The 14,084-nt window shown below is 28.5% G+C and overlaps 2 protein-coding genes across 2 annotated transcripts in view; one reads left to right on the forward strand and one right to left on the reverse strand.

Annotated features, from left to right (window-relative positions):
• The first annotated feature begins 1,361 nt into the window (after positions 1-1,361).
• Positions 1,362-3,486, forward strand: LOC113376890 (leucine-rich repeat protein soc-2 homolog). Its single transcript, XM_026616980.1, has one exon. It carries the CDS (start codon positions 1,695-1,697, stop codon positions 3,393-3,395), a length of 1,701 nt encoding a protein of 566 aa, XP_026472765.1. The 5' UTR covers positions 1,362-1,694; the 3' UTR covers positions 3,396-3,486.
• A 6,610-nt stretch (positions 3,487-10,096) lies between these two features.
• LOC113377149 overlaps positions 10,097-14,084 on the reverse strand; it is a 91,344-nt gene continuing 87,356 nt past the window's right edge. Inside the window, exons 10-15 of the mRNA XM_026617364.1 lie at positions 13,904-14,026; positions 13,687-13,828; positions 13,310-13,498; positions 11,973-12,050; positions 11,844-11,909; positions 10,097-10,407 (exon numbers count right to left, since the gene is read on the reverse strand). Coding sequence (XP_026473149.1) covers positions 10,097-10,407; positions 11,844-11,909; positions 11,973-12,050; positions 13,310-13,498; positions 13,687-13,828; positions 13,904-14,026 — 909 coding nt within the window. The remainder of the gene's footprint in view (positions 10,408-11,843; positions 11,910-11,972; positions 12,051-13,309; positions 13,499-13,686; positions 13,829-13,903; positions 14,027-14,084) is intronic.

Consider the following 14,084-nt stretch of genomic DNA (forward strand, 5'->3'; position numbering starts at 1 on the left):
GTCCAAGATTTAGATCTTTTATCCGGGATTGTCCCGGGTTTTGGAAAATTATAAGTTAAAATTGAATCTTTGCAATTATTTGATAATAAAATTACAACTACAGCTTACTCCTTACTCTGCTATCTTAGCAGACTAGGATATATAGAGCAAGTATGCTAATGAGAAAATGGTCAAATGCAAAATTTCAAAGGCGGGTTAAAATAGGCTCTCATATTAAAAAATTCGAACATTAATTTTCGAATTCATAAAAATTAACAAAAGTTACGAAAGATAATGAACGAGTGCAAGTTTTTTTTCAAGTTAATTATGAAGAAAATTAAATAGAATTTTATACAAATCGAAAAATATAAGATATATTTCAGCATTATAAGTAAAAATAGAGTATAACATGTAATCGAATAATAAAGTTGTTATTAAGAGTCCACAATTCTGATTCAAAAAAATAATTTATTTTTTAAAAAAACTGTTATTCAACAGGAATTCCCTACCCCCAGGCACAGTTTGCCGTCCCGATTTGACTTTAAAAAATCTGGTTACCTCATTACTTCACAAATAATTAATGATGAAAGCCAAAATATTTCTATGATAAGAAAATTATTGTTACAACCTACGAAATGTTTCATATTCATTTTCCCATTAACAAGTTTCTTCACTTGCTTCAAGCTCTCACTCACTCAAGAAAGCTCAAAGCTCGTATCTTATCAAATACTTGTTTATCTATGGCTCAAAGCTCGTATCTCGAATTTTTCTCGTATGTCGAAGCAATGATCGCCTCTTTGGCGGCTTGTATCTCAAAACACTTGTACGTTGGGGTACCACTCTTTTTTGCTCCTGGTGTGAAAAATTTGAAGGTGAAGAAAGCAATATTTCCTATCATCGAAAAAATCTCGAAACTTTTATTTATTTCAGTTCCTAAACATTTGTCATCATATAATAAAATCTGTTTCTCTGAATATTTTAGAAAATTAATAATAAGTTCATTCTTCAACTAAGTCCATTAGCTCTCTCATCTAAATTTTAAATAAAATAGTTTCCTCAATGTGTAACTATATCGAGAATTGCTCATCCATTGAATTTTTCCTCATTTACTAAAACTTACTGTAAGATAGGAATGTGTCAATTGTATGACGAATTTAATAACAATAAGCCTTTAGAATATATGTTAGAAATAAAAACAGTTTGGTTGAAGTTTCCTGTACGCAGTCCAGAGTTGTCCTCTGCTCTCTTTGTAAATACTGCAGGCTGCATGGAAGCGAGGGAAGCGAGTAAGCGAGTTTTACCCGTCAAGGTCAATTGCGCCTTGCGCCCCGTTCGTGCCGTTCGTTTTTCACTTTTCGCTCTTCGCCTGTGTTCGTGTTCGTGTTCGTGTTCGTTGGTGTTCGTGTTCGTATTCGTGTCCGTGACAGGCGCGCGTGTAACGTTCTGTCAAGTTGTCAACTGTCAAAGCGAGGAACAAAACAGAAAACTAGGGACGCGTTATTATTGATTAATATTCGGTTTTAGTGTCTTGGGTATGTGCATCAATTGATCATGTTTATCCGTAGAAATCGTTTGGTTTCGATTGATGTTCTATCGAGCATGTAGAGACGAGGCGAAACAACTACGCGAAACCATGTAACGTAATACGAACGAGGCATTCTCACAGATGTCCATCTTACCTTGTCTATTGTTATCGTCCATGGGTTCTATCAGATATGCAGACAAACAAGCAAATGCCTGCTGTGTCTGGCGCGAAACAATGTCGCAAAAAGGTCACTGTGCTTCTGCCAGATGAAAACAGGGCTAAGGCCACAGCTAAAAAGCGATCGCACAAGCCCCTGATAGATGTTCCCAGGGAGCTGGCACGTACCAGGGATGAAGGGCTCGAACGCCTCGATTTGGGAAAGTGTGATCTCACAGCCCTACCGCCCGCCGTGGGATCACTCAAACATTTATCAGAGGTCTATCTGTACGGAAACCGAATTCATCGCTTACCAGGAGCTGTGGGTAACCTACAATCATTAGAAGTATTGGCAATGAGTGAAAATCGTCTCACTGCATTGCCAGATTCTTTAAGCAAATGTAAACGTTTAAGAGTTCTTGATGTTCGCCATAATAAACTAGGAGTTGTTCCAGATGTCGTATATAATTTATCTTGCTTGACTGACTTATTTTTAAGATACAACCGTCTACAAGAAATCAGCCCTGATATAGGTAAGCTTACCAATTTAACGATGCTGAGTTTAAGAGAAAATAAATTGCAATCTTTACCTGATACAATCGGATTGCTGGTCAATCTTGTCACTTTAGATTTGGCTCATAATTATTTGAAATCTATTCCTGATGAGCTATGCAATTGTTTTCGGTTACAAACCTTAGAACTCAGCCATAATCATTTAACTGAATTACCTGATGCCATTGGAAGACTTCGCAGCTTATCTCGCTTCGGAATTCGTTATAATAAATTCAAATCAATCAACATAGCGATTACTCAATGTACTCTATTGCAAGATTTTAATATTGAGGGAAATGCTGTGACTAATCTTCCTGGTGACTTACTTTCAAGCCTGAACCAGCTAAGAAGTATATCGTTGTCAAGAAATTTATTCACTGAATTCCCTCCAGGTGGGCCAGGCCAGTTTACCAGCTCTCTAACATCTGTGAACTTAGAACATAATGAAATATCCAGAATTCCATATGGGATTTTTGTCAGGGCAAAGAATCTCATCAAGCTCAACATGTGTGAAAATAAACTTACATGCGTTCCTGTGGATTTTGGACAGTGGACCAGCTTAATTGAATTAAACTTGAGTGCCAACCAGATCTCTAAATTACCTGCTGACATTCATCTGTTAGTCAACCTAGAAAATCTTATCGTTTCCAGTAACAAATTGAAAACCTTACCTCCAGCCATTGGTGCTATGCCCAAGTTAAGAGTGCTAGATGCCGAAGAAAATCTATTGACTGAAATTCCACCTGAAGTGTTTCATGCCACTTCACTACGACATGTAAATCTTAGCTGTAATCAACTGACGTCAATACCAAGAACGGTAGGCTGTTTGAAAAATTTACTTGGTCTTGGGCTGGGGGAAAATAGATTAGTTTCATTGCCCGAACAGATTGGTGCATTGCACTCATTGCATACCTTACTAGTCAATGATAATCCTACACTACATGTGCTTCCTTATGAATTGGCACTCTGCAGCAGTATCCGCGTCCTGAGCCTGGACAATTGCCCTTTGTCTAGCATTCCCGCCGAGATACAACGTGCTGGTGCTACTGTTCTCATTCGTTATTTGTGGTTGCAAGGACCATACCGAGATGTACCTGGCCGAGATTGGGACCGAAAAATATATGGATCAGTCGATTCATATTTGTCAAGCCTCACAAAAAAGTGTTTAACATATGAGCTATAAGTGCAAAATAATGTAGGATATGTTTTTAAATTACATGTTATCTGTATTAAATTGAAATATGTAAATTGATGGTATACGATATTAAATATTTCAAAACACATGTTTTGTTTTATTATTTCATAATATATGCATTTATTTCTCTAATAAAGTTTTTTCGTGTTCTGTAAGAAATTCATTATTTTCTGTATAATTTTTATATAACTTGCCAAACGTTGCCTTAAGGCAAGATGCAGGAATTTTTTAATATGTGTAATTGATCGCTATGATCAATAGGAAGTGAGAATTAGCTCTTTAGATAAAATTATCATCTGTTTATGGTGAAAACAAACATTTCGCTTTCTTTAAGATCTAATTAATTTCCAATTACTTATATTAATCATAGTGCTGTATCGTGTTTAATTATATTAATCATAGTGCGTGCGTAACACGTGTTGTATCTCCTAAAAGCGCAGACCATTCTTCCAAACTTTATTGCCTTTTTATAACTTTAACACTTTTCGTAGGCCAATACTATAGGTTGTTTGTTTAGAGTATAAACCTTAAGTTCTAATAAAAGCACAAAAAATTACACCTAATTACGAAGAAACGGCTTTACCGATCTTCGTCAAAAAATGATCAGCACGATTCCCAAATGATATCTTTCGAAGAGCTTTTAAATTTTCAAAATAGGTTCAAGATTTTCTGCGAAGACGTGGACAGAAAATTTGACACTTCAGTTAATTCTAAAGACCAGCTCGGCCGATCATCTCGCAAAACTTAACGCGAGTTCTTTTCGGGTTTTTTCGAAAGCCTATCAAATGTTTGAAAACGGTTTGCCGTTTTTCAGCGAAAATTTCAACTTATCGACGTTTTTTTTCAAGGATATCTATATAATTTATATAAATATATATATATATATATATATATGTGTGTGTGTGTGTGTGTGTGTGTGTGTAGGGTGGCCCTTTATATGGACATTTTCGAATTTTATTGCTCCCAGGGGCTTAAATGCTTCCAAATTGATAAAAAATTCTCTAAAAGTTTTAGCTTTTAATATTAACTGTTAGATAGTGCGCAATTCAATCAAAGCTTCGTATGAAAATAGTATGGAACTAGTTGGTATTGGTATTTTGCCTTAAGGCAAGTTACATGAACTTCCTGAAATGTATAAATGATCGATTTAATTAATAAAAAATAAATTAACTTATGAGTGATTAAAAGTATTCCGAGTGGATTTATTACACATAACGAACACGTTAACTCGAAGTATTTTCTTGAAGCAAATTTTCAAAAATCAACCATTTTTATAATTGAACCAGAGTCCGTAGGGCTTTAATGATTTAGTATCTTCATTAAGACCAAGTACTCTATTGTTATACCAAGTAAATCGTCTAATTTTAATTTTAACAAACGTCAAAAAAATATACTCATTTTCTCAAACTTTGATGAATTTTTAAAATTAAACTACTTGTCGTAAGGCTGTAATAATATTTCAGTAAGTTCTATAAGGCCATGATATATATCACCAAAAAAAGTTCCATAAAAATCGACTTAAATTTCTTTTTCAACAGTTAATTACAAGAAAACGGTTCGGTAGATTTTCCTCTAAAACTAATCAGTATCATTCTCAACTAATATCTTTCGAAAAGTTTTTGATTTTTTAAAATCGATTCGGTAGTATGAGCTTAAATGTGGACGAAAGGTTTACCACTTTTTTCCAAATTACAAAGAAACGGCTTGGCAGATCGTCGCACAAAACTGGCGAACGATAGTCCTCATTGAGATACATCAAATGGCTTTTAAATTTCTGAAATCGGTTCAGGCGTTTTTGAGAAAATGTCGATCAAAGGTCTAATTTTGACAAATGCCAAAAAACGATACTAATTTTCAAACTTTGACGAATTTTTAAAATTAAACGACTTGTCGTAGGGCCTTAATATTTTAGTATGATCTATAAGACTATGGTATCACCGTCAAAAAAACAATAATGAAAATCGTCGAAAAAAAAAATTTCAACACGTTATTCCATAATGAGAACCACCCTAATATATATATATATATATATATATATATATGTGTGTGTGTGTGTGTGTGTCTGTGTATATATATATAAAACACTAGTTGTAACGCAGTTTTAATTAGTTCGCAATTATTATTGAAAAAATGTAATTCTTAGAAATTTTAGTAACGCGTTTTATTGAATTCTAAATAGTTAGAATAGAAGTAATTATTATTAATTATTATTATTAAGTTAAAGATTTGGGATAATACAACTTGGCTTAATATATAAATATTATGGCATAATATTACAAATATTACAAATTAATGAGTGTTGTCTTATGTATTTATCAGTTGGGGATTGAATCCAAGCCGGACGCAAACAAAAATGTGCAGGTACCGTTAACCATTATGATCCGACATATTCCGAAATCGAATTCATACAAATATAAATTGTATTGAATCTAAAAATTTTAAACCTTCGAGACAGCCTAAAAAGCTACACAATGAAAGAACAAAAAAATAAAAAATAAAACGTCATGTCAACAAAAACATATATATTATTAAAATTCTATTATTATTTAATAATCTATATTACATACACAGAATACATTTAAATTAATATAAATATGTAATTACACTCATTATGTTATGTACATATATTTGGTATAAGTTTATTTATCAATAGTAAGCATTTATTACTATCTTACTATGTTCCTTATGATGGCTAAAATAATATGTGAATTAAAACTAAAATCGTTTAACTTATATTTATATATATATATATATATATATATATATATATATATATATATAATTTGATATATTCACACCAGTGCAAGTGTTCAACAATAATTCTTTTGTTTTATCTCATAAAATGAAGCAAAAAATGAATACAAAAAGTGTTAGATACATTTAGTTAAGTATTTACATATTAAATACATGTAATGTTTTCCTCTGCTTGTAATGTTCAATATGGCACTTTCGAGCCCAAATTTCATAACTGTTCGTAAACAATACATACACGCACATATATAACGTATATGTAAATATATATATATATATATATATATATATATATATATATATATATATAAGATGCAACAAGTAATAATGACAAAGTGGCTGCAACTTATATGCTCATTGCATTAGTTTATTTCTTATTCGTTTTTATTCTCATATTGAATTGTGTTTCAAAATATAACATTCAACTTCTGAAGCGAGAACTTACAATAATTTGATTTTTTTGTTTAAATTGATTTATATGTGTTGCTTGCAAATTTCCAATTGATGATATATTATTTAAATATTTTCACATAGTATTATTGCGTCATTTAATATTATTATGAAAAAGGAATTTTTTCGTCATTTTTACTTGATCAAATTTTATACATATTTATATACACATATATTATGATGTGTGTGTATCTTCTATTTAACTTTATTATTATATATGTTCGAGGTAAACAAATCAATGCATAATAAATTAATAATGTAATGAAGGTTAATAATAAAATATATATGAGCATGGTATTAAGTTTTTTATACATTAAAATAATATAAATAGTGTGATGTAAAAGGTATATTAAAAGTTTTGATTAAAACTTTTGTATCACAATATTGAATTGAAATAAACGTATTGCAATATCAAGAGTATCATTTATTTCAATTCATTAATAAAAAAAATTCAAAATTAATTTTAATTCCGACAGAAAACATGACAATTTAATATAATCACAAAACAATGATGAAAATAAGGATGAATAATTAATTAATTTTCTGAAAATATTAAAATTTTACCATTTTTCTGTATTATAATATTACAATGACAAAATATTTATTATTTCTATCTAACATTACGTTTATCTTGACAAGTATTGTAAGTATATCACAAGTAACTTTACAACCCAATGTTGCAATAATAAATGAATAAAAATAAGTAATATCAAAATAAAGTCGCTATGATACAAACATTATATAAAAAATATGTATATAATCTCATTTAAGTTTTAGTATTTTGCATACCATAATGAATCAATGTACAAGATTTAAATCATTAAAATCGTAACAATTCGAAAAGTGTTAAGCAGTTTGCTCAAAATGTTACTGCTTCAATTCAATCCTCATTTAGAAACAAAATATCTGACAGTTTTATGATTTGATTTGAGAAACAGAACCAATCCCTCTGTTAAAAAACTGATACAAAATTTTGTATACATATTATATGACCAGCGAGCAAATCATCGATCATAACCAATATGTTTTTATAAAATAAGGTAATAATTAATTTTATATTCATTTCATTACACACACGTATAGATTAGAAAGTTCATCTAAATCACTATTGCAATCAATTTTCTTTATTTAATTATGCTACGAGGACAAGTTAACGAGTTAACATTTTATTTGTATTATTCTATTTAATATTTGTTAGTAAATATGGAATTGTAACTATATCGAATGGCAATGGTTAGTAAAACTGTTTTAATCGTTATTATGTGAAATTAGTTAATTTTAATCATAATATAAATTGATGAAACACAATTTCAAGGAGTGTACAAAGAAAAAATATTTTAGTTATAATTTTTTTACGAATACAGCAAATTTGAAGTTGGTACCAAAAATACTTCGTAACTGATGGACTAATAAACCAAAATTTATAAATGCATATTGAATTGATTTAACAAATTAATGTCTAACTTTTACTTTTTTCTATAAATATGTGTATAACTGATATAAGTTTATCAGATTATTATTATCACACAAGGAGTGTTTTAATATTGTATGCAATATTTATGTTAATATAATGCTATCACTCCCTACATAACTTTGTGCTAAAAGAGCGATATAATATTTTCAAAATATGCCTGAATTTAGTTTCTTATTAGGGACAACATTAGTTCCGAAAGATTGAGTGTAGGTGGAAATGGAATATTTTTATCTTAATGTCGAATCTTGCTTTTCAAATCATGCCACCAATAATATACAAAATATAAACTTGCAACTTGTTAGAAAAAAATTCCAACTAAACAGTACACTAATTTAATTAAAAATTTGAGAATTATAGAAGGAAAAAAAGCAATCAGCGTTAATGTAAACGATGGGTTGTTTCAGCTCGGTTCGGCTTTATTTAAATATTTTTATTAACTAAAAAAAATTGATTTATTAATCTGAATGATTATAAGTAAAGTATTTGATGAATTTAGCTAAATTTTACCTTGACAAATCTTAATAATAATATTACTGAAATCTATAATATTTTTTAGGTTTATTATATTCGGTAAAGGATGATAAAAATAATAAACTTGAAGAAGTAGTTACAGACAAATTTACTGGATGTTTAAGGAAGATGACATTTAGATTGATTTCAGAACAGTCAACAAGCGGTCAGGTAGTTCTAGTTTTGATAAAAATATTTAAATAAAGAAAGTTGTATATATGTAATTCTCTTATATATATATACAGGGTGTCCCAGAACTGAGTCAAGCCAAAAGCCAAAACAAGGTGATAGTATTGATAGTAACTGTAATGAAAAAAGTTTGAAAAAAAAAAATTTATTTCACACATTTTATAATCCTGACAAAGCCAATTTTGAGAATTTTAAATTCATAGTTTAACAAAAATCTTAATTCTTGAAAATCAGGGACAATTGTGTAATTATTTTGACTGTGATCCTATAATTGTTATTTGCGATTACGGATCCAAAGTTTAAATGAACAAAATTAATAAAAATTAACTACAATAACTAAAAAATGATCATTCACAAAAGCTCTAGGTTGCACTGAAAATAAGGTGAGATAATAATTATTCTAATTTTTTTTTTCATGACAATTACAATCAATATGGCCACCCTATTTCAGCTTGACTTGAGTTCTGGAACACCATGTATATATATACATACATATATATATATATATATATATATATATATATATATAATATACATCGATATATAATATATATATATGTATATATATAATATATATATATGTATATATAATATATATATGTATATATAATATATATATATATATTATATATATATATATATATATGTAATAATTTAAGTAACTAATTATGACCCAAGTGACTGTCAGCAATGTGCAATCATTTCCAAATAAGTTACTATGCCAAGATACTATGACCTAATCAGCAAACAAATGCAACTCCAATTCAATAAGCAAATACATAATATAAGCTTAATGCTGATAGGTATAATTATTGCTTAATACAATTTGAATATATTATCTACTCTTAGCAGCAATTCTTGCAAGATATTATGTGATTTAAATATCCATCAAAACAAAAGTATATGGTATCTATGAAAGGCATCAAATCTTAATATTGTTATCATAAAAGGTATTAAATAACAATATACATTACCACTGTATCATTTAGAAAATGAATGTGGGTATTTTGTAAGACTTAAAATATCTGCAAATCACAAAATAGTCTCTAAAATGTTTCTAGAGTAACATCTTATTTTTCAATGATCCATTTAATTTCAATGTATTGAAAAAATTTTCAATAATAAATGAGTTATTTGAAAATTGTCTCACATACATAAAATAGATTAAGTTTAATATCTTGCAAGTATCAATAGAGAAGTGATTTTGAAATGTTTACACACCTGACCTTCAGATAAAACAAGATTACAGCATATCACATCACAAATTATCAAATAAAATTTTCAAGAGAACAATACCATTATTTCAATCCTACATTTACACCTGAGTTGTGCGTGACGATTTTCTCTCCCTCTTCTGTTGATTATCTGCAGGTCCATTGTATTGGAAATGCTGCATAGATTTGTTCGAATGTTGAGCGGTGGCCAGATTTATTAATGGTAAAGTTTGCATTGTATGCAACATTTGTTGTTGCAGCATGCTTGTGGGTTGCTGAGGAATCACATTGTACATAACATTCTGTTGATGTTGCTGATGCTGCTGCCTGTGAGAGTTGTTTGTGAAGGAGAGCGACATGCCACTATCGAGAGAACCCACTGAACCTCTCCTTTGCTTGTGGGAGTCATTGACTGGAAAGTAATTAAAAATGTAATAAATATATAAATGATTCACACACACACACATATATATACATATATATATATACATATATATATATATATATATATATATATATATATATATGTTAGTATATATATATGTTAGATGGTAGAGCCTTGGATTTGTGAATGTTTTGTAGAGCTTCAAACAAAGAATCCAAAAAAGAATAAGAAAACAAACAAGTTTTTTTAAAAAAACATTATTTTATTTATTTACTGTCAACGTTTCGGAACTAGCTATGTTTCATCTTCAGGACATCTGTCAAGAAACATGATCTTGATAAGATCTTGATGATCTGCATTTTATAAATTCCTTTTCAGACAAAGAAACAAATCTTGTAATTCAAGGTTTCTTTAAATTATGTCTTTTTTGAGTTTGTTGGCACAATTTTAAGACATAATTTAAAGAAATCTTGAATCACAAAATTTCTTTCTTCGCCTGAAAAGAAATTTATAAAATCACTTTTTTTGATCAAATATTTTTTAGTGAAAAAGTATTAGTGTATAGCAATCATACAGGAAATTAATTCTGTTTCTGTATGTCGGGATACAGGTAATTAATTCTGTTTTTATATGTTGGGATACCACTGTATTTGTTTTCAGCATAAAAAAATGGCACAAAATGTTAAGATATATTGAACAGTATATATTGAACATTATCGTCATGCACAACTCTATATTGACTAGATAGTGTTAATTTTTGTTATTAAATTATTTCAATCAAATTAATCTACAACCTTTATCTCATATACAATAAATGACATTAGTAATTATCAACTATTAAAATTATTTTAATTGAAGGTAGATTTGTTGGTATATTATTTTAATAAATATTGTTGAATTGGTTCTACAACAAATTGTAGTTAATTATAATAAATAAAATAGAATAGTTCAGAGAATAATAAAATTTAAAAAAAAACTGAATAATTACAGAGAAACAGGTTTTTTGCCACATGTTAAAATTGTTATCCGAACTTAAACCATTCTATAATTTTGTATACCTATACACTATAATTTTGAAATTCTAGAGACAAAAATTGTAACAAAAAAAAATCAGTTAGTTTCTGAATTAATAGAGTTTTATGTATATTTTCAATTTGCAAATTATATATTTTTTGTTTATAATTTGTTTAAACAACCACAGCATAAATATGTTTTGATATAAAATAGTGTATAATTTAAGAGTCAATTATATGTAGAGAATATTATACATAAATTTTGTTCCCATTTTATAATAAATTTTGATATACCCTTATAAATTTTGTCTGGATTCCATATAGATGAAAAATTACATTTTGAATTGAGATACACAAAAAAAATGTGTAAAAACCTGTTTTTCCGTAATTTTAGTCCATAAATTCATTATTGGGTTAAATAATTAAATTGACTAATAAGTTTATACTAACATTGTTCATGCATATCTAAGAGAGAGTTGCTTAGAGCAGATCTCTTGAGCTGTTGGTCATTATAAACTAAATTGTTCCCAAATTGATTTGTATTATTGGAATTGGTCATAACGACTGGCTGACAATTACACGCAGCATGATTATGGCCAACGTTTGTTTGGCAGTTGCACAAATCTGCAACACCACTGTCACGATTTGGTTCAGTTCCTGAAAATTCAAATCCCCATATAAAATTAAATATTTGACTCTATTCTTGACATATTTTACATATTCATTAAATTTTCTTTGTATGATATCATATTTTATTTGATACTTTTTTTTTGAAAGAAGAAAGAATAATATTTGTTGTTTACAGCCTTTCACTTTGAAAGTATTCGAAATACTAGACAAAACTCGAAATTTATTATCTTAAACTATTTGCCGGTATCATAAGATAATATATGCCCATTCATATTTTGTTAAGTTTTTCATTGTGATTTATATCAGTGTCAACATAGTAACACTATGGTTTTACTAAATTCAACTTAGTTTGCAACATTTCATAAACAACTTTTAATCAAATGTGATATAAATTACACCTAAGTCTGTTTTTACACGGAGATTGGTTCCAGAAGAATCCGTGTAAAAAAAAAACGTGTAAAAAAAGACATTGATCTTATACAAAAAGAGGTGATTTGTTCCTAATCTCTAAAACCTATTAAAATTGGTGAAAAACAAAAATTTTTAAGAACAAGAATTAAATTAGTGCTATTCACATTTGCTTTGACCAGTAAAAATTGTTTGTACGCGCTAAAGGGGAATTCACTTAAATCTTTAAGCTAGTGTTCGCAAACTATCGATACTATCGATGGTTTCAGACTTTTTTCTTTCATAAATACTTTTTTGTGATATGAACATACTTCGCAAAAATTTAATTTGACAAAAAAAATTTAGGTACATAAAATTTCAAATCGTGCTAAATGGAAAAACTTCGTGTAAAAAAATTAAAAATATTCAATTTTCAAACCGTGTTATATCAAAACCGTGTACAAAAAGACCGTGTAAAAACAGACTTAGGTGTATATATGCATTTTACTTATTCCTTGTAAATTAGGACTATGTTAGAGTACCAAGTTCTGAACCAATTTTGCAATGCTAAAATCTATATTTATCAAGACCAATAAAGATAGTTTTCAAATATATCCAAAACATTCAAAATACTGTCAAAGGTAGGAGTATTTTATTATAACTAGATAAATTAAAATGTTAATCAACTCTATTAAAAGCTACAAAATATTGATATACAATTTTACAAAAAAAATGTGCCTTGTTCTTGTGTATATTCATTCATAACTATTTTGATTGCTTTACGAAAATTTAATGTTAATTGTGTTAAAATACTGCTTACAAATCAAACAACCCCCTTAAACCCATTACCACATATATCTAACTATTTCAAATATACAATAATATATAATCATGCTTACCATTACGATTGCTTCTTTTTTGTCTTTCTAGTTCGTTTTCAATTCTTATATTTTCCATTTCATTCATTTCTAATATAGATTCTTTCAAATCATCAGCAAATTTTATTCTATCATGCTCATTGCGAGCATTAAAAATTATTAAAACTTTTCCATCAACTCGCTGCGTTAGTTTTATTCCAAATGGGTAATCTAAAAAAAAAATATTATGTAAATAAAGACAATTAAAATGATTAAAATAGTTTATTATATTTGCAAGTGAATAGTATATAGTCTCTAGTGAGACATGAATATAAATGTGTCATTACAAGACACAAGTGTCAATAACCTAGAAACATTACTATCAAATATCAGATAAAAAAAAAAAAAATTGAACTTACGAATTGTTTCAAATAACGAAACATTGATACCACTTAAAGGTAAACTATTTCTAAATGTATAGGAAACACAATTCTTTTTCTTGGAAAGAATTTTAGTAATTACTAGTAGATCATTAAATAAGAAAACTTCTCTTTGGTGTACCTAAAAAATACAATTAATTATTATAAGTTCAATATTAAATCCAATATAATAATATTAATTTTTTATTTCACTTACTCCAATACGTTCTTTTTTATTCAGATCAGGAATTTCATACAAGCGACAATAACAAACTAATCTGCGATGGCTGAGTGCTAAATTAGGTTTATTTCCTACTATTGTTTGTTGAACTTTCATCACCTGCAAATAATTTTTTTTATGAAAATAAAGTCAACTATGTTAACATATTACAAATAGC

The sequence above is a fragment of the Ctenocephalides felis genome, unplaced genomic scaffold (assembly GCF_003426905.1).
Source record: "Ctenocephalides felis isolate EL2017-DRISC unplaced genomic scaffold, ASM342690v1 CF-g0.4_SCAFFOLD_01886, whole genome shotgun sequence".
Classification (NCBI taxonomy): Eukaryota; Metazoa; Arthropoda; class Insecta; order Siphonaptera; family Pulicidae; genus Ctenocephalides; species Ctenocephalides felis.

Excerpts from the sequence above, each read along its gene's own strand:
- LOC113376890 (XM_026616980.1), top strand. The coding sequence starts at position 1,695 with ATGCAGACAAACAAGCAAATGCCTGCTGTGTCTGGCGCGAAACAATGT.